Genomic DNA, 20,410 nt, shown 5'->3' with positions numbered 1-20,410 from the left:
TGAAAACGTTCTTACAAAGAATAGCAGAAAATGCGTTGCTCTTGGTTTGCTTTATAACAGGCCAATATACAAACGCAGATGCGATGGGAGAGTATAACAAAGGATAACCAATCGGAGAGGAAGGGAAGGGTGGAAACGAGCTTGGCAGTTCTATCGCGCCTGCACCTGAACGTACAATTATTATTCGGTTAAGTCTCAGGGGTGCGATGCCATCCATCACCTTTTAAAATGTCTAGCATTTACCAACCGCATGGATAGTATTTGGGTTAAAACTCGAGACTCGCTTTTCCGAAAGAAGAGTGTGTGACCAAAAAAAGAAATAAAAAAAAAATAATAGGAAAAATATAAAGAAAACGAAAAGATAAATGGAACGAAATAAAAGAAAAAGAAAAAGAAAAAGAATAAGAGAAGAAATAGAGACATAAGATATGATTAATGAAATTGTAGATAAAATGAAAACAAATAGATAAAATTGAACATAATTTTTCGTGGTTTATGAAATACTCGTCGAATAGACACGATCATCATACGAAATCGTATATTGATCGATATACATCGTAGTCGATGGCATGCATTGTTGTCTCTGGGAATCGCGAAATGCGACCTATGCTATTTGCACGAGCGTGCATTATGGACGAAATACGCGGATAATACAAGCCCGCGGTTATGGATACGAATTCGTGGATAAAGCAATCGCGGAGAATTACAATAAATCCGCAGTTAATGCACACACCGCCGGGGCGTTAGTTATTACGAGTTAGCCGAAGCGCAGTCTATTTACGCTCACGCGCCCACCACCACCACTGTGATTCATAATGCGCGCCGAGATAATGAGCAATTTGTAATATATCCGAATGTAATTCGCCGGTAGCGCGCCGCTGGTACCGTTACTCCTTCTCTCACACACTTTAATTTATTATCGCGTTTTGGCCTCGACTATATTTCTACCAACTGCAAAAATGCGTCTCACCCGCCCAACAACCCCCTCTTTTCTCTCTCTCTCTCTCTCTCTCTCTTTCTCTATTCATCGTTTCTTATCAACTACACTTTGAGGGGGGGAGATGAAAAATAAATCTCTCTCATTCGGGGCTACCTTAAAATCATTAACTCCGAGGTTATAAAAAAAAATAAGAAGGAGAAAAAGTAAAAGGTGGGAAAAAGTTTCTTCTTCTTCTTCTTCTTCTATGAGTCCGTTTTGAGTTATTTTCTCACTCCTTCATTCCTACGGAATAAGTAGAATGAGAGAGAGAGAGAGAGAGAGAGAGAGAGAAAGAGAGAGAAACATAGAAAAAAAAAGATTTAAAAAAAAAGCCGCAGGAAAAGTCCATCGTTGTTATTTTTTTTTCTTCTCTCGCACACACGACAACACTTCACCTCACCTCTGTCCCTTTTCCTCGTCGGAGGAGTTCGCGGTGGTTTACTGCTTCATTAGGCAGGTAACTTTTTTAGGGCTTTTTAAAAAGCGCGAGAGTTTATGCCTGTTTGCCGGGAGTTTTAAAACAGCTTCGCGAGTCCTCCTCTTTCTCTCTTTCTCTTCTTTTTTTTTTTTATTTTGTTCATCCTCGTCCTTTGGAACCCTCTACTATCTACAGTGTGACTGACTCTTTTCCCCGCAGAATGGAACGACGTTACCAAGAAACGCGAAAACTTTCTTCCAAAGCGTCGACTTTGTATTACGAAGATACCTACGAGACGAGCCTGACATTTAACGCGTTTTTCCCACCCTCCTTTTCGAAACTTTCTTAAAGCACTTGACGAAAACTATCTAAACAACATCGTTCCAATTAACTTTTCGTAATGAAGATAAATCATTGATGATCTACGAATTTTATTTCTATTATAATTTTCCATGATTTTTTATTGGTTTATTCTTTTGTTCGTAATATAAGGTTAGTGTTATACGATATATATCAACCTGCCTACCTAGATAATTTGATTTTGTTCTCTTACATCCCCACAATTTTTCATTAATACCTTCGTTAGAAATGAGAACGAGCTTCTCTAAGGCTCTCAACGACAGGAAAGTCAACGTAGAAGAGCGTCTCGAGAAGAACCGGTCTTTCCGTTTGTTTCGCGCATAGAAATATCTCGTGGAAGAGATGAGACACTTTTCTTAAATGCAATGAGAACGAAAAAGAATAATCTTGTTTGTCGTCGTCGTTGTCGTCATTGTCGTCGAAGTCCTTCTCGAGACTTTGCCAGAGTTTTATGCTTCCTTTATTCTTTCATATGATGACAAAAATATTACAGAAATTATAATTTAGAATCTTGAAAGTAAGAGAAAGAAAATAAATAAATAAAGAAATAAAGAAAGAAAGAAAAGAGGAAGTTAACCGCAAGAATTTAGAAACTCGTAAAAAGAGAGGTCGGGCTTTAATTTGGTGAGCTTTGAGAAAAGAGAGTAGTTGGAAAAAAAGGGCCGAGTGAAATAGAATGCGAAATAAATAGAAAATAAAACAGAGAGAAATAAAAAGAGAAAGAGAAAAAGTGAGAGAAGTGCAAAGTGTGGGAAGTGGGATGATGGAAAAAGAGAAGGTAGAAGAAAAAGAAGAAGAAGAAGAAGAAGGAGGAGGAGGAGAAGTAAAAGAGAAAGAGAGAAAGAAATAGAGAGAGAAAGGCGCTAAAATTCTCAATTACATTAACTCGATTCCGGTCGGTCCCCGTGTCACGGCATGCTAGGAGGGGAGTTAGTTAAGAGAGAACCGCTATTGGATTAGCGAAGCCGCCAACCCAGCCGGTTTACCTTCTCGAGTCCTCGTATCTGTGCCTTCGTCGTTTGCACGTCGTACAAATCCCTTAAGCGAACTCGCAATAAAGCGCGGTTTATCGTTCACCAAACGCAGCTACGTGCTGTACCAAACGCGAAAACTCCTCTTTCGCTTCTACCGACACGTCGAAGATAAAGACGAACGAAACGAAAGCGATCGACTTAGGATATAGGTACCTCCTACAAACACACATTCTTTCTTTCTTTTATTCTTCTTTGATTTTGTGTTTTGTGTTTATTTACTTTTTTCTTTCTTTTTCTGTTATTTATTATATTGTATAAATTTTTATTCCTTCGTCTGTTGATATAAGTAAAAAAAAAAAAAAAAGAAACGAAATAAGTTAAGTATTTATTCATTTTATAAATTAATTACTTGTTAACTTTTTGTGTCACGTAAATAATAAACGTAAATAATAAACAGGTTAATAATTCATTTTTCTGATTTAGTTCTTTTTTTTTCCTCCTAATTATTTCTATGTAATTTTATTTAATGGAATTTTTGAAAAAGAAACAGAATTTGTCTCCATATACAGTTTAATATGAAATTCTTTTCTTTCTCATTTTGAAGATTTAAACTTGTGTTATTTGTTTGCTTTTCCTCTTATCATTAAATTGACTTTAATTGGACGATTAGATTTTGACTTGTAACAGTATTAAGTATTTCAAAAGTAATCGTATTTCTTTTTATTCCTAATATTTTTTCGTATGAGTATCCTTGTATGAAGTACCGAATGTTTATAAATATTCCAAAATATTCTCGCGACGTTAATTTTCGAATTTTGAATATCAAAACACCAACATATTACTAATGTATTTATAAACATGTATTTTTTTTATACGAAGAAGTCGAGAATAATTGGGTAAACTAAAATAAACACTATTTAACGTTCTTCACGAATTTGTTAATTAAAAATAAATTTATCCTAATTATATAATCATTTGTAAATGTATCTAAATCGATAATATTATAATACATTTCTCTTTTTTATATCCTTTTTCCATTAAACAAAGATAAATCCTTCGCAGTGCTTTTACCGTCCGACGGCACACGAGATTTCCTCAAAAAGGAACGGACTATAGTCAATTACAACAAAATAACACGATCTATAAATGTTTCTAATAATCACAATTCTCACATTATACATCAATTAATTGAATTTCGAATGTTATGAAAAAATCTTCTAATCAATATTCCCCAGTAAAGATAGAGATCAGAATTTACATTGACAAAATCAAATTAAACGACATCAAAGAAATAAAAAATATTATCATTCGTTTTCCGTCGCTTCGCGAAACAAACTAACTTAAATGCGTCAAATTAATTTTGAAAAAAAAAAAGAACAAAAGAAAGAAGAAACAAAAAAATGAATATAATATTAAAAAAAAAAAACAAAGAATACTCACGTTCCGTTATCGGCAATGGTGGGTTGGGGCCAGGTACGTGGTACAGATTCTTCCTTGAGTATCGGTCTCATGTCCTGAGGCGCGAAAACGATAGGTGCGCGTGGGTGATGATGAGGTGGAGGGGCCACGCTCGCACCGTAAAGCTTTCGTCCCCAGTGTCCGTCGAGTTCGACGGGACTTCCACCACCGGTGGTGGCACCGGTGCCACCGGCGGCACCTAATCCGAGCCATGGCGACCCCCCAGCACCCACGATAGTGGAGCTGGGCAGGAGACCGCTCCACTCGTCGGACCGCGTTGTGAAGCCGTAAGGACTCTCTTGCGGCAACAGCCTTCCTTCTTCAATTTTCACTTTTTCACCGATAAATACAAACAACCAAAAAAACTACTTAAGATATTAGTTATTTACTCTCCTCCTCTCACAGAAATTCGATTTCTTACTTCCAATCGAGTTTCTCTTATCGATCTTTTGGTTTAAGTTCACCGATTTTTTTTTCCCCCCACCTTACGATACGAACTATTCTTCTTTTTTTTTTCTTTATCTTATTTATATATAACACGTTATTTAATCGTTGTAATTTTCCACGTTGCGTTTGATAAAAGAAAATATAGAAGTTCAAAAACCGCGTGTCTGCGCGCGATCATTCGCTTAACACCTTCCTCCTTCGTACCAACTCGTTTCTCCTCAACCTCCCACGAGTACGATCGATCGCGCACTCCCTCACGTGTCTTTCACAAAAAAATCACTCTCGATTACCGCGAAAACTCACTCTCTCTTTTTCTTTGATATTCTTCTTCTTTCAGTCTGTTTATCGTCTTTATTAGAAACACCACTACTGTTATTTCTACTATTTGTCACTTGATATGTCGTAGTTGTCCCTTCTCTTATTATTTCTTCCGATCTTCTTGAATGTTCCCCAAGATTCTTCTTACTCGTCCTCGTCGTCTTCCTCGTCGTTAACGCAACGTATGAGAACGACCGTCGAGGAAGAACTCGTATGATCGTTCTGAGAAGTCAAGTCGATGATAGAGTCATCTTGCCGTTCCGTGTTCACACGTATACATATACACATATATATATAAGATATGTATAAGTGTGCGTCGTATAATATGTGTATATGCGTGTACTATGTTCCAAGTAGATCGTAGGTTTTGTGTTCTCTCTCTATCTTTCTTTGTAATAGTTGACGTCGTTGTCGGAAGAGAAGAGCACGTCGTCGTGGTGGTTGTCGTCGTCGTCGTCGTCGTCGTCGTCGCACGCTGCAGAACAGTTCGAGTGCGTTTCCAAGTGAGGTCCCTAGCCGCGCGTTGTTTCCCGTTACGGCGCCGCTTGTCGAATGTGTCAGGGCCGGCACGAGCAGCGTGCCAGCGAGTCCCAACGGGCTCGGCCCACGGGAAAGCTCTCCCGTTGGTGGGCGAGGCCGTACGAGGCCGTACAAGCAGCGCCGCGCACACCGTTTCGAGACTCCGTATAACCCGCCCATTCTTTCTCGTCTACCAATCATCGTATTATACGATGACCAATCAAATGAGCTCTGCGCCGACCGTTCGACACGCCCATCACCGACGATTACGATACTAGCGCCGCTGTGGTAGTTCCTTGAGGTTTCTCATTGCGGTACGCGCCGCAAACCAAGCGACCTCGCTGTGTCGGTTCTCTCTGCAACTTGGTTATCCTTTCTCGAAGTTTCTTCGATCTATCGCACGCAATTTTTTTCTTCTTCACGTAATGATATTTTTTTGGGGGGGGGGGGGTTGGGCTTCTTTTCTTTCTTTGAATTCGAAGGTATTCTCCAATAAAAAAAGAAAAGAAACAAGGTCGAAGCGCATGTCCGTAATATCTATTCGTTTAGTTCTTTTAAAATAGTTAAAGGAGGAAAAAATGTAGACATTCTCTTTTGGTCCCCTTTTAAAATACAACTAGTCGAAATCCAACATGTTGGAGAGTAACGCGAGGAGAAAATGTAATGCTTGATTTAAGACGTATTTAGCTTTGGATCCCTTAAACGATTAAATTCCAGTTACTAGTATTTACGAGAGAGAGAGAGAAAGAGAGAGAGAGAGAGAGAGAGAGAGAGAGATTCAATTGCCGTTTACCGAGAATACACGATGAAATAGCTTATATCGTCAGTATGCAAAGTACGACATCGGCAATTCTTGTGATTCGATTTACAATCCTACCGTTTAAAGAACTCATTCGGATAGTTTAGCCGTTTGTGTTGTCGAGTCTTGCTTAGTATAAGGGAAAGTATTCGAGGTGGATCCGAGCAAGAAGAGATTCGTAAATCGCCGCGAGGGATTCGAAGATGGACGACGTGAATCTACGTGAATAATCGACAAGAATCGACTATATTTATCGGCATTCCTAAAGGTGCCAACAACACAACAACGAGTTGCTACGAGTGCAAGCAAGCAAGCAAGCAAGCACGCACGCACGTTCTCACGTACGTACGTAAGCACGCACGTGCGCAACTAACTTGGTTTGATCAGTAGCTGGGTGTCAGTGTCCTTTTCAATGGTGAAGCATGTCGGAGACACGAGACGTGTTTAATGACGGCTACGCCTCGCGAAGTCGCACCTACCTAACTCGCTCCAGTTTTTATCGAACTCGGCAATCAAGTACCGGGAACTCCGTGATCTCTCCCTCAGGAGAGAAAATACTACTGTCGCGATTCTTTCTTGATTCTCATACTTCTGTGCCGAACGCGCTTTATTTCTCTCGATTCGCAGTCATCTCTGCTCCAATTACGGATCGACACCTGTGCGAGTCAGTCAGTCAGTTAGTCAATCGTTAAGAACCACTCTTCTGATACCTGCGAAACACAAAAAAACCATTCGGAGTTGTTCTTAGCTGAAGAAAGAGTACGTATCGAAAAGAATGAGGGGGGGGGGTGGCGAGGGGGAGAACTTGGAAAAGTAATTATGAAATCCGCTCGAATAAATTTATGTCCCGTGGAGGGTCGGTCGAATTTAGGGAAGTCAAGTAGAGACTTTTTCTTTATTTTTCTTTATCTCTTTCACTTTGAATTTACTTCTATCCATGTTTGAGAATCACTGCCGACAAAAATATGGGCTCTATCGAGTAAAGATAATGTGTTCTGTAACGGGTAATTTGCCATCTCTTCCCCTTCTGTTCTCTTTCTTTTTTCATCTCCCATCTAGAAAACTTTGGCATCTTTTTCTTCTTTTTTTTTTCTTTACTCAAGCATCTGATATTCGCGAACGATATATATGTTTCTTTACGTTTGGGTAAATTAAACGACGAGATTTGAATGTCGCAAAATCAAATGCTTGTTGTTTTATTCGTCGCACGAGAGGATAATGAAGAAATTTAATGAGGGTCTGCAAACGTCTTTACGAAGCATCGAAGATGAGCGCGTGCCAAACCGGTTTTAATCTTCTTTTTTTTTTGTGTTTGAAGTCTTCTCACTTACTCTCTCTCTCTCTCTCTCTCTCTCTCTCTTTCTCTGTCTTTCTCTTACTTCGTTTCAGAGCCGTGATTCATGAGATCCCTCTCGGTTGCCCAACGGCCTGTAACATTGCCACCTTATGGCAACGACTTCGCGTCTGGAGTACGAAAGCCCATTTGGAAATAACGCTTCTCTTGCTTTTTTGACGCTTTCTCGGCCGAGAAATTCCTTTTAGCTTGACAACAACAAAAAATTCCATATGCCATACCACGATGAAATAAATTATTAATTGCAAGTAAGCCATTAACATTTATTATCAATGTTTAAATAATATTTTGTCGAATATTACGAAACTAATTATTAATTTAACGAATTTTATAAATCATAAATATTATTTGAATGAATGAATAAATGAATGAATGAATGAACGAACTTATGTCTTAATATATCCGTCAATAAGATGAGTTACAGTCAAAAGAACATACAATGAGTTCCCCTATAAATCCTTGTGTTAATCGAAACGTGGTCACATGAATAAATACAGATAGACATTTCCGTGGTATTTAAATACGTATTCTTAAACGCATTGAAAATATTCGGTTAATCCAATAACAAACGGTGTCAGCGTACCTAAGTATTCGTATGATGTCAAATGAACATCGGCGTACCAGCGAGATCCAATTATTGTATGGAAGGGTCGGTCGGGCTTCTCGATGTTGCAACGGCTTCCAATGCACCCCGCAACGAGAAACACGTAGGAGACACTCTAAGCCTATTACACTGCTATGATAATATTTCGATCCTGGTTTTCCTGTTTGTCCTATTCTGTCCATTCATTCAACCACCATCTCCCTTATTCGTAAGCTTAAACGCTTGCGGATAAAACTGTCAACGAGTTTATTTTCTTCTTTGATATTTCGATATCGTTTTATTTTTCCTATCGTTGAAAACAAAATAAAATAAATTTTGTGTTCAAGAAGTCATAAAAATAAATTAAATTTCGAGAATAAAAGAAGGGTGACTAAGAGAGTACCTTTCGAAAGAGAGAGAGAGAGAGAATAAAAAAAAAGAGAAAAGAAAAAAAAATAAAACATCTAAAATAGGGAGGCGTATATTCGCGAAGAGATGCACTTGTAACACAGCACGTAACACAATCCACCGAGGAAGGCTGCTAAAGTACCATCGCTGGTAGATCGTAGAAACGAACGGAGAAGGGTCCTGCCAAAAGAGGGCCCTGACATATGTGACGCTTATGTGCCATCCCCCTTTTTTCTTTCTACGTTTCTTTTTTCTGTTTTTTTTTTTTTTTTTTCGAGAAAGAACTTCGAACATGTGGACTGAATCGAAGTACCTACTATCTAGAATTCTATGAACAAGTTTGTTTGCATTCGCGAACGATTCGTGAAGTATGACACTTAATTATTTTTCGTCAGTTTCTATCAAAACACCATGACTCGATGCGATTGATCCTTCTCATACTTGTAGAATTTTAAACGATTTAAGTTGGAGAGTGAGACCTTTAAAGTGAAGAGTTTACCGTGTCGAATTGATTTCAACAAAATTGATATTCTTTTGTGTGATTTACTACCTAAAAATTATCGTTTGACCGCAATACTAACTATATTCACTATACCATCGTCTTTTGAAATACGACGAATGGGGAGGCTTTTCAAGAAGAAATGCTGACGCACGATTTTGATGGAAAAATATCATTAATAAAAAATGTCTAAATTCGAGTCGTACGATCATGTTCGTTTATACTTGGAGCATTTGGCACGACAATACAGCCTGATCAGCACATCCGTGTACGATTATAATGATAATGCGAAGAGGGGTAAGGCGGGGGCGCGAGCAGAGCAAACCCTCCACACCCTCAGGGATGGTGCTCGAGTTTTTCGGTCCAAGTTTTTCTTACGCAGATGCGCTACCCGTGCTGGGCCCATTTATTAGCACGACCATTCTGACCCTCTTCTTTCTCTCTCTCTCTCTCTTTCTCTCTCTCTCTCCCTTTCTTTTTCTCTTTACTCCTGCGCTCCATTCAAAAGGGCTGGACAACAGGTTGCCGCGTCAACGTCATTAGCCGTTGCGTTTTTGTTCCCCCGGTCCTTTAGGGTTTACCTCGATGCCGATAAGAGAACCAGCTCGTTAATCCTTTCCACTTTTCGAGATAAGGTACAATCCGTGATTCTCAAAAGAAAGAAACACGTTTCTTTCGTAAAACGAATTAGACGATATCGTCGACTCAACAGTTCGATAATTGAACAAAATTTAAACGTAAAAATCATTAGATTATCCAACACAAAAATTCTTAATAATAAATATTATAATTTAAAATTTAACCCGAAAAGTATATATATATCGTAATAATGACATATCATATTACATTCAAAGCAATTACAATTTAATACAGAGCATCATGAAATTTTCAATGCCAATATTATGTTTAATATTGCTTAACATTCTAACGGTATTCGAAATGATGCGATAAACGAAATGAAAATCCACGATAGTGTCATACTAACGTAGGAAAGTTTGATGCATTTTCTACGGTCTTCTTCGGGCAAACCGCTTCATGATTTATTCTCAACATACGGAAAGGCATGGATACCTATACGAAAAGAAAATAGGGATCGAGGACGCGTCTGTTTCCATAAACCAAATTATTTTTATATCCGGGGATCTACGTTCGCGTGAATTAGTTATAAGTCAGAACGGTCACTCGACTGGACCACGCAACTCTACGATCCCCTTTTCTATATGATGTATACCCAAGCTATCTAATATAAGTGGATATAGGCTATACGTAGTTACGCGTTTTCCATTTCCAATCGTTCCTTTTGTACAATAATACGAAAGATTTTCTTTCTTTCATATAGAAAAATCGAAGATAATTTATCTTTTTGATTTATCTTCGTGTTTATTGTTCTATTCGTTCTGGTTTTGTTATTTTATTTATTATATTTTTTACTAATGAAATAAAATTATGTCAATATCTGAAAAAGAAATCTTAACATTATTTCAATCAACAAAAATGGCATGTCCACGTTGTAACGTTAATTGTAAGCACGAGAGAAATGATTGTACTATAGCAGCATATTTGGGGGAACGGGGTGGTTTTATCGAAGATTCGCGGAGGGTCGTTCGTGGCGTTGGCCGTTAACCGATCATTTTGGGGATGGACAGAGGGAATTCAGCTAGTTAGCCAAAGCCTAACGATGCGTCCAGGTCGAGAGATCGTTCCAGAGAGTGGCGATAGAACAGTACAGGGTAGAAAGGTACTCCGGTTAGGAATAGGATACCCTCGAGAGCCCTACAACTGGCCAAGAGCTGCTTCGACTACCACTGGCCTGTGACTCGAAGAAAAAAAGAAACTTCACCTAAAATATAACTTTTCTTGTGAAAATTTATTATCATTTTTGATACACGTGTCATCCACGATCTCATATATTATATTTAAGTCGAATTTAGGTTAGGGACACATTTATGTTCAATCGTCATACATTTTTCAAATATGATTTGATGGGTATATGAGTGCTATTGTAATAATAATAATAATAAGAATATATATATATATAATATTATTATTAAAAATTCATGAAGAAAATTGATTTACGATCACAAGTGATTTGGTAACAAACGTCAAACACCATACATGATTTATATTGTTTAATTCGTAGATAAATGTCTTTTCGTGACCGTAGATTTCTAACTTATATTTAATACGATTAAAGGATCGGTTTTTCTCTAATGCAAGAGGACTCGCATGCACGCTCAAGTTAACTTTTCGCATGGTCGATAAAGGAAAGTTTGCGCGAGTGGAAGACGTCGATGCTTCTGGTGTTTCTCAGTAACGGAGGGAGGTGAACGAGGAGGTGGAAAGACGGAGGTGGAGAAGTCTCCAACATCGTCGTCGTCGTCGTCGGCAACGGCAAGACGTGTATTCGCTGGATTGCGGCCTCGTTCGAGAAGTCTCTTGGGAGGACGCCATCTTGTTCTCCTATGTAGGTACCCACTGCCCGCCAACCCGATGTCCTGCCACCCCTTTTGCATAAACTTACAGACGGACTAGGATGACGTCAAATAGCAAAGAAGACTCCTTCTTTTCCTTTGAATCCTATCGATTCTCTTTCTTTTACCTTTTTCTCATATCGCTGAAAACGGAAAAAAGGTCAGATTTTTCACGCGTATATAGAGAAATATTTAATCACTTAATTATAATATAAAGCTCGTATATATATATATATATACGCAACTAGGGGACACAATAGATATTTATAAAGATCTAAAATTATTCGTATAAATAATTATTATACGATATAACTGTATACATAGATCTGTTTTATTTTTGTTTTGTTTTGTTTTGATCACGTTAAATATAATTATAATGTAAATGAAATATCTCTTTCCATAACAATTTACAATGATATCGATTAATCGTCGTACCGGTAGATTAGTTTAAACTTATCAAATAGAGATTTATCAAATGTGAGAGTCGAGGAAACATAGGGCATGAACGTAAATTCGGTGCATTGGTAATGCTTAATTTACCAGATGATACCGATAAATGCACTCTTCTTCCGGTGACCGCCATACCGGACAACGGCATGCACATTTTATCGGCTTTAATTGGGCGCCACCGCATATTCCCGGTTAATTAATACGAAAAATTGCCAATGTTAATAACACATGCATTACGCGCTTGAAACGGTTCGCTCGTAGTCATTGTGTTCGCGAATACATAAGCGATAAGTTGAATGTGTGTAGGGTCACCTGACCTGCCGTTCATACGGAGAGAACGATATTAGCGTATTTTGTTATAATTATCGAGCAGTCGTTCTACGGTAAACGCAACCGCGACTCTCATTCGAAACTACCAATACAATTATCATATTTCATCATTTTCCCTATATTCATTTTCATCGACTTTTCTAAATTTCTTTTTTTTTTTTTTCAAATCTCCTGATTAATCTTTTTTTTCTTTTTTTTTAGATAAAACATACCGATGACTGTGAGATCAAATCTGAAACGTAATGATCCTCGACTTGGCAGAAAGTTTAAAAACATTACTTTCTCGATAGAACGACGGTACAGATCGACGACCCGATTAAACCGCGCAAAATCACTTCTTCCGTTTGAGAACCCCACCGGGGGCGAGTAAATAACGAATTGAAAATCAATGGTATTACGAGATTATGCGTTTATTGGTACAGAGCTAGCGGAGTTATCGAAGCCCAGAGCAGTAATATCGAGTAATTGCGTAAACGCACCCGCGCTCACCCCCGCCCTCCTCCCCTTAGCCAATCCCCCTTCTACACTTCTCTCCTATACTTCCTATCATTTACTAACTCTATCTGTAAATTCGAAATTTAACGTGGTACGTTTAAAATAATTATTATTTTGCGTGCTAGTTATTATCCACATTGTATATTTGATGTTTCATATATTTTACTTTTTCTATTTTTATTTTCTTCTACTTTTTCTTTTTTTTTTCTCTTTTTTCACATATTTTCTCTACGCTAATCAAATATAACGTACAATCTTCCAAATATTTTGCTTTTCGTAACGCGATATAATCGACGTTTAAGCTTCGAACGTTATTTGCACTATAAACTATCAGCGGACATTGGCGTGGCAATATCTCGGTGTTCCCAGCGGGCAATCAAACCACCGGTTTCCAACGAAAGGACAATGCATCACGGTCTCGTCCAACGACGTTCTCGCAATATTAGGTAGAACGGGGATGTGTGTATTTCGCACATTAACGTGTTTGCAGAGGACTGCTTCCATAGCCAGGGCACCGACACATTGCGTGCAATATCCACTGTTTGTTTCACGGCTGGCTTAATTCTGACGCCTCTGCTATTCTTGTTTTCTCACTGCAAATTCATTGTTATATATATATATACATATATATTTATATTATTTCGTAGGGAAACTCGTGAAAAATTTTACAAGATTTAATCATAATTACAATTTACGTTATAATAAATTTATTCTATATATATCGTGTTTTGAAAAAAAAAAAAAAAAAAAAGTAAAACATTGTCGTGGAGAAACAAAGTGAAATCTTTCGAGTAGAGATCGAAATTGCTTCATCGTTCGTTAAGTCGTTATAATTTCGTTAGATCATAAAGTTACTTTTTATCGTTTACTCCAACACCCTTTACTACATCAATTCGACGAGTTCTCTCTCTCTCTCTCTCTCTCTCTCTCTTTTTCACTTTTTTCTTTCTTTTTTTCTCATCCTTGAAGATTTCGACCCTGTCTTGCTTTTTTCTTATACACACGCATCCCCAACTTGATTGTTCAGCTTTTATTATCTCTCTTGTGGTCTTTTTCATCTTGCTTGAGAAAACGGTTTAGCGTCTTAGCGAGAAGAGAAGAAAAAGAAAACAAAACGAAGAGAGAGAGAGAGAGAGAGAGAGAGGGGGAAAGAAAGAGTGAAAGAGGAAAGGAACCCTCAGTTCTTTAAAAATAAAAATAAAAAGATATAAAAGGTAAAATGTAAACGCAGAAACTTTCTTCGCTAGTCCTATATACATACATACGTGCGATATGTTTTCGTCGCGTTAGCGAAATGGAATTAGCGGGCGGTTTAGTTCGTCGTGCTCGCGAAATACGGGGTTGCATTTTTACGGTCGTAATAATACGCCTGGAAACCTACTACGATCGGGCTTGTAATGCAGCCCTGGGGGCCTGTGTGATATAATACATTTGCTTTGCATACAGGACACACAACGAGAGAAAGAGAAAGAGTGAAAGAGAGATAAATAGAAAGAGAGAGAGAGAGGGAGAGAGGTAACGTTTACGAGAGAAAAGGTGTGTGCAAGCGCATATGTATGTGCACGTGCGAAAGAGAGAAAGAGAGAAGGAGAGAATATTGTATGGTGAGGAACGACAGGTTGAACGTCCACAGTGGGAGAAAAAGAGAGAGGAGAGAGAGAGAGAGAGAGAGAGAGAGAGGGAAAGGGTAAGGGAGACATCACGAGAACGGAAGAGGACGGTGTGTATAGCTACAACAAGCTCGCGTGCTTGCATTTGGTAACAAGGTACAAATACGCCGAAATTCAGGTAACATGGGTGAGGAGGGAAAGCCATCGTTACTGTTTGCTCGTACCTATCGAGGCGATACTCTAGCAATTATGTCTGTTTATTGTCAAGTGTTCATCCGTTATTGAAACATCATCGGTGATATTTTTTCAATTTAAATTATTAGGATAAATATCAATTTTATTAATGTGTTTCAAATATCTTTATTCTCTTTTATCGGAAATTCAATGATGATTCTTCCTTATTCGTGCTTCGAACGTGTCGTTTTGTAGTCTTGAAATGAATATCGTGAATACGAACGAACACCCTCGAAAGCGTTGAAAATAAAATGGAATCGTAAAACTTGGACTTAGGAGGGACAAATCGTTGTTTTCAAACAAATGTCTCGGTCGTTCGGAACGATCTATCTTAGAAAATTGTTCACTGAACATTCCTTCCACCAGGTGCCATTTAAATGACGCGCTCGCGCTCACATGAATAGCAGGAACAGCAGCAACAGCAGCAGTAGCAGCAACAGCCATAGTATGTTGAGTTCTCTCTCTCTCTCTTTCTCTTTTGGTAAGGAAAGGGGGGAGAGTAATGGCGCTCGATCGAGTTAGCGCGAACAATGGTACTTGTTACGAAGGCAACGAGACGTCACCGAACGTGAATTAGCGTTCGGCGGTCGATCTCGATCGAAAGGGGGTCCTTCGGGATGTTATACGAACAGGAAAGAAAGAAGAACGGGCTGGTTTCACGAAAGAAAAAAAAGAAAGGGCTGGAATTCTTCTTGCCCAACCAAGTACGCATGAGTGTTTGGACGAGACGCACATGTTTCCTTTGGTTTTCAAAATTAATGCACCGCATCCTATAAATTAATTCGACGTGTACTTACTAACACCAACGTCGATATCTATCACGAAAAAAAAAATCTTTAATCGAAGCTCTACGCGCGAATTATGAATCATTCTTTCAAAATAGATGATCATGTAACCCGAGAAGATTCGCGAGATTTATAAGGGATTAACGTCGAAATATGACGAACCGGCCCATCTACGGGCTCTCCTCTAATTATCGTTTCGACGAAGAGGATTGACCGGATTAGATCGCCCTACTGTTCTGCTACCGAAAGTCGAGAATCGTTAACGTTCTCCCTGTTCGGATCTGACTAGTCTACCGGAAATATTTTCATTTTACTTATATATACTATTTTTTGTTGTGTTATCGTTGAATATAATTAAAAGTAACAAAAAAAAATACATTATTTTATTATAAAAATACTTAAACATATAAATATTAGGTAATTTTAATCATAAGAATAGTAACTGTATTTAAGACTTCATATTAACTCGTGTTACTATGTTTGAATACAAATTTATATTTTAAAATGATAAAGTTATAAATAAGAAAGAAACAAGAAATTTTTTTTTAGACAATATTCTAGAAACCTTCTAAAGAGCAAAAATAAATTTTTTCCGTATTTTTAAACAACAGTAATATTTAAAAAAATCGTATTTCCGTAGCGTTAGCACAATTCACTATGCCGACGGAAGGTTAATGTTCCATGATCTTTCAGGAAGAATACAAAATAGAGAAAAACAAATATAAAGATAAAAAAGGAAAAAAGGAGAAAAGAGAAAAAAGAAAAGGAGGGATGGTTAGGTGGGGGGTTAGGAAAGAAAAACAAGAAAAAGATAGAAGATACGGTGAATCTGTAGGTCTGTGTCGACGGGTACTTAGTTGTCTCTGAACTGGTAGCCTATCCACCGGCATAGGAACACATGGCGTATGGTTACGGTGAGTGAGTGCGGAACCCTCTGTTTGGATTATGGACTCGTAGCTGCGTTGGTGTCTATAAACAGAGACTAAGGGGTGAGTGACGGGGGGTGAATCGTAGAGAGAGGCACGCTTTCGCGACCGCTATGACAGATTGAGAGAGAGGTATCGTCCTTTGGTGACCAACGAGGCGTCTCGACGCCTATACCCCTTCCACCTCTCCTACCACAAAGCTCGCACAAAGCCGTTCTTTATCCTGTTCCTCTTGTGTGTACCATTACCGTGTGCACCACCATCCCTTTACTCCTCTCTTTCTCTCTCTCTCTCATCCCTTGTCATCTCTACCAAACCTCGTACGACATTCGATCTCTTCATCGTTTACGCAAGGTACCTTTACTGATAAAAGAGACAAGCCGATGATCGAACACCTGTCACAAATACAACCAATTCAAAGGCCCCAACGTTAATTCGTTTAACGATTCGATTCAAGTACGCAAATAAAATCACTCGAATGAATAAAGAAATGACGACGACGACGACGACGACGTCGAGTCAACAACGGTCACGCGTTTTAATATTTTTATTCGAAAGAAAATAAATATTCGAGCTTATGAATGAAAAAAAAAAAAAATGAAAAAAATACGTTAAGCGAAATATTAGATAAAAATTGTTTTCAATATGCAGATACATACATATTCGTGGTATTCAAGTTTTTACGATGAGATTGCCTGGTGTCGTAAGAGCATATAATCAAAAGTAAGTATTGGGAAATGATATCGCGTTTACGATAGAACTGAAGGTAGAAAACGGCGAGAGTATGATATTTGTGATATTGTTACTGCTTACGGTCGTTCAGATACCAGAATGACAATGCCTCCAAACCAAAATGCACATTAGAGCCAGCTCTAACCGTCTACTCTTATTGAAACATCATCATCTATACTTACCCATGTGAAAACGACCGTCGGCATTCCTCCATAAAGAGAATGACACTGTAATATCTGTTAGACTAGATCTTTCCCTATCCATTGTCTATACACTAAAAGCTATGATTTCTCTTTCCCTCGTGATATTATTCTATTTTGAATAAAATTGAACTATCTTATAGAATCTTTTAAATAGAGAAAGAGAGACAGAGAAAGGCAGAGAAAGAAGATGAAATAAGATAAAAGACGAGTATCCGATAATCGAAACCAATCGATGTCTAATCACACTTGAAAAATTCTCAATGGTAAGATACACTTTTGAAACGACCACCAAAGCCATCAAATCGGTAAATTCGAGGCACTTGTTTCAATTGGAAACAGATGCGAGATCACTCCCCTTACTTTTTCTCCTCTTATTCTTCAGTTTGTTCATTCCCCACGTTAAAACACACACCCTTCTATACTTTCTCGATGTCTCGCGGCTATCGCTCAAACTCCCGTACCAACTTTGGATATATAACACGGGAGACATCCAAAGTTGTAAAGGGCAACGAGCCACGCAGGCCATCATTGAAACCGAAAAGAGAAAAAGAGATAGATAGTTTGATAGATAGATAGATAGAGATAGATAGAATGAAGAAGAGGGTGCCATCAAGGAGAAGAGAAGAGAGCGTCAGATTTTAGACCACAACAGATCGGACAAGTGCACGAACTCTCCATTATACCAACGTGCCTTCCGGTTGCTACTCCGTACATGTGCAACGAGCCGTGAAGACCTCGTCATATGTGCATTTCCTCTTACTTATGTGATACATGATACTCTCCCTTCAACCTATCCTTCTCCCCCCCACTGTCCTTATTTCACAACCACTTTTATTAAACATCTTCTACTTTTATCTTCGTACAATGGCATTCATCCCTGGTATACACTTAAGTCCATTAATCATGTTGTAAATGTTTATTTAGGATCCATTCTGAAGATCGATTTTCCTTTAGTCGGTTATTTTACCATTAATTAAGGGTAAACCGATTGTCGGTAATACTTAAAGAAATTTTCGTTTAGAATTTTAGAATATAAGCTGTTTTAATATGGTCGAACAAATATAAAGAATAAATTTGACACCAATTGTCAAGTAGAGAAAGTAAATTTTCTTTGTAGTCGATGATATTAATTTCTTTCTCTAGAAATGAAATAAGAATGAAATGGAATAAATATCAAGGAATCACACACCATATTCAGATTTTTTTTCCGTCCTTTCTTCCTCATATATTTTTAAACAAATTTTAAATTGATAGAAAAGGAAAAGATATTTAATTTCATTGAAAAAAATTTTCTCTCCTTTTTTTTTTTTTTTTTCTTTTCGACAAAAGAACTTTCACAAAATTCTACAGCAGTAAAGGAAAGAGACCAGAGGAAAGAATAAGAAAGTAAAGAAGAAGCTAGTCTTTATAAGCTTGTCAACAATTGATAAATCATATAATAAATGATTTTTAAGCTTCTAGTTGACAACTAAATGAAAATCTTGTGCATTGAACTGGACATCATAGTTTCGAATAACCTTTTTTCGGTAAAAAGAAAAAAGAAAAAAGATCGAAATACCAAAGATTTCCGTTGTCTAGCAGTATTTCACGAGAAGAAGAAAAGAATTGTATACTATTTCAACCCCAACGAGTGCCATCACGAAGTTTTCTTATAGTCCAATCCTTTTTTTTTGGTTTTTTAGGTTAACCAATACGACGATATTCATAACTACAAAAGAAAGGTTCCTGTAAGTAAGATTAATGATGTTACGACGGGACATACACAAAGACTGATTAATATGTTGTATTCCAAATAATTCTTTTTCGGTATCCTTTTAACTTTCTTTCGTGAAAAAAGAACTGAATATAAAATGAAAATATGTTAATTCATCTCTATATTGATGGTTTATTTTCGTTTCACTTTAATGTTATTTTGAACGGACACGCATTGTTATTGTCCGAATGAGCGGCATCGATTTCTCTTAAAACTTCTAACATCCAAAGGATTCTGATAAATTTTCAGGTACGTTGTTCACGATTGTGTTAGTAGGGTGTAACCACCCGAATAAATCTCATCGCAATCTCGACTTTTAGCATATTTTGCCAATTAAAACCAACAGACGACACTTTACGAGCCGGACTCCGGGCTTACTCTTATACTTCGACCAGGTTCCCAAAGGTGCTTTTGTTTCATTCTACTCTTACCCTTTGCCTACCTTTTCGTATTTCTTGGAAATCTTATGTATATATATATAGAGAGAGAGAGAAAGTCTTTCTAATCTCACCGGAAATCTACATCTTTCGATGGAGAAACTAACATCTCCCTTGAAAGAAACTTTACGATTTACCCTCCTCCCCTACTCCCCTGTTACTAGTAATTATTATCAAAGATTTATTTATCGCATCGATGCTCTTCTCACTTACATTTATTGCAAAAAATCGTTTCTCTCCCCCGAGCGAATTGCTTCGAAAGATTTAATCTACTAAGGCAAATAAAAAAAGAAAGAGAGAAAGGGAAAGAAGACGAAGAAAAGGAAAAATAAAGAAAAAGAAAAAGAAAAAAAGAATTGAGAGTAACGTTGTTGGACGACCATAAGGACACCTCGAAAGAATTTAAGAGACTGCCGGGAGGCATCCACCATATCGTCGCCATCATTAATTGGGCCAAGGAAAGCTGGAACGAATGCTTGAGAAAAAGAGACGAAACTGAAGAAAAGAAAGATCTAAAGAAAGAAAGGGGAAAGAGAAGGAAAAAGAAAGGAAGAAAGAGAGAGAGAGAGAGAAAGAGAGAGAGAGAGAGATGTGGTGGATGAAGTGATCCACCGGTAGGAGGGCGAAGAAAGGAACAGAAGTGAGCGAGGTTTAGGGTAGATAGGGGCGAAAGTCAGTGCATAGCTCCTGTGGGGGCCACTAGCCGCCTTCGTGCCTTCGTCGCGACCTCAGGAACTCCTGTTGCCGACTCTGCTGAAAGCTGTACAACCCCAACCTAGTCCTGTTAGAAGAAAGGAAAAAGAAACAGGCTTTGGCTACCTTTCGTTTTATCTCGAAACGATGACTTTTCAAGAAACTTCGTTCTAAA

The 20,410-nt window shown here is 38.0% G+C and overlaps 1 protein-coding gene across 1 annotated transcript in view; it reads right to left on the bottom strand.

Moving 5' to 3' along the window:
• The window catches only part of kn (EBF transcription factor knot), a 129,909-nt gene that overhangs the window by 74,200 nt on the left and 35,299 nt on the right, over window positions 1–20,410 (bottom strand). The window contains 1 exon segment of the mRNA XM_089178169.1: window positions 4,172–5,866. Within this exon segment, the coding sequence (XP_089034295.1) occupies window positions 4,172–4,242 (71 nt within the window). The 5' untranslated portion in view covers window positions 4,243–5,866.

The sequence above is a fragment of the Polistes dominula genome, unplaced genomic scaffold, assembly GCF_049000335.1.
Source record: "Polistes dominula isolate Pdom_NZ unplaced genomic scaffold, Pdom_raw_medaka contig_373, whole genome shotgun sequence".
In the NCBI taxonomy this organism is placed as follows: Eukaryota; Metazoa; Arthropoda; class Insecta; order Hymenoptera; family Vespidae; genus Polistes; species Polistes dominula.
Note: the sequence above shows the minus strand (reverse complement) of the source record. Positions and strands in the feature narration are given on the sequence as shown.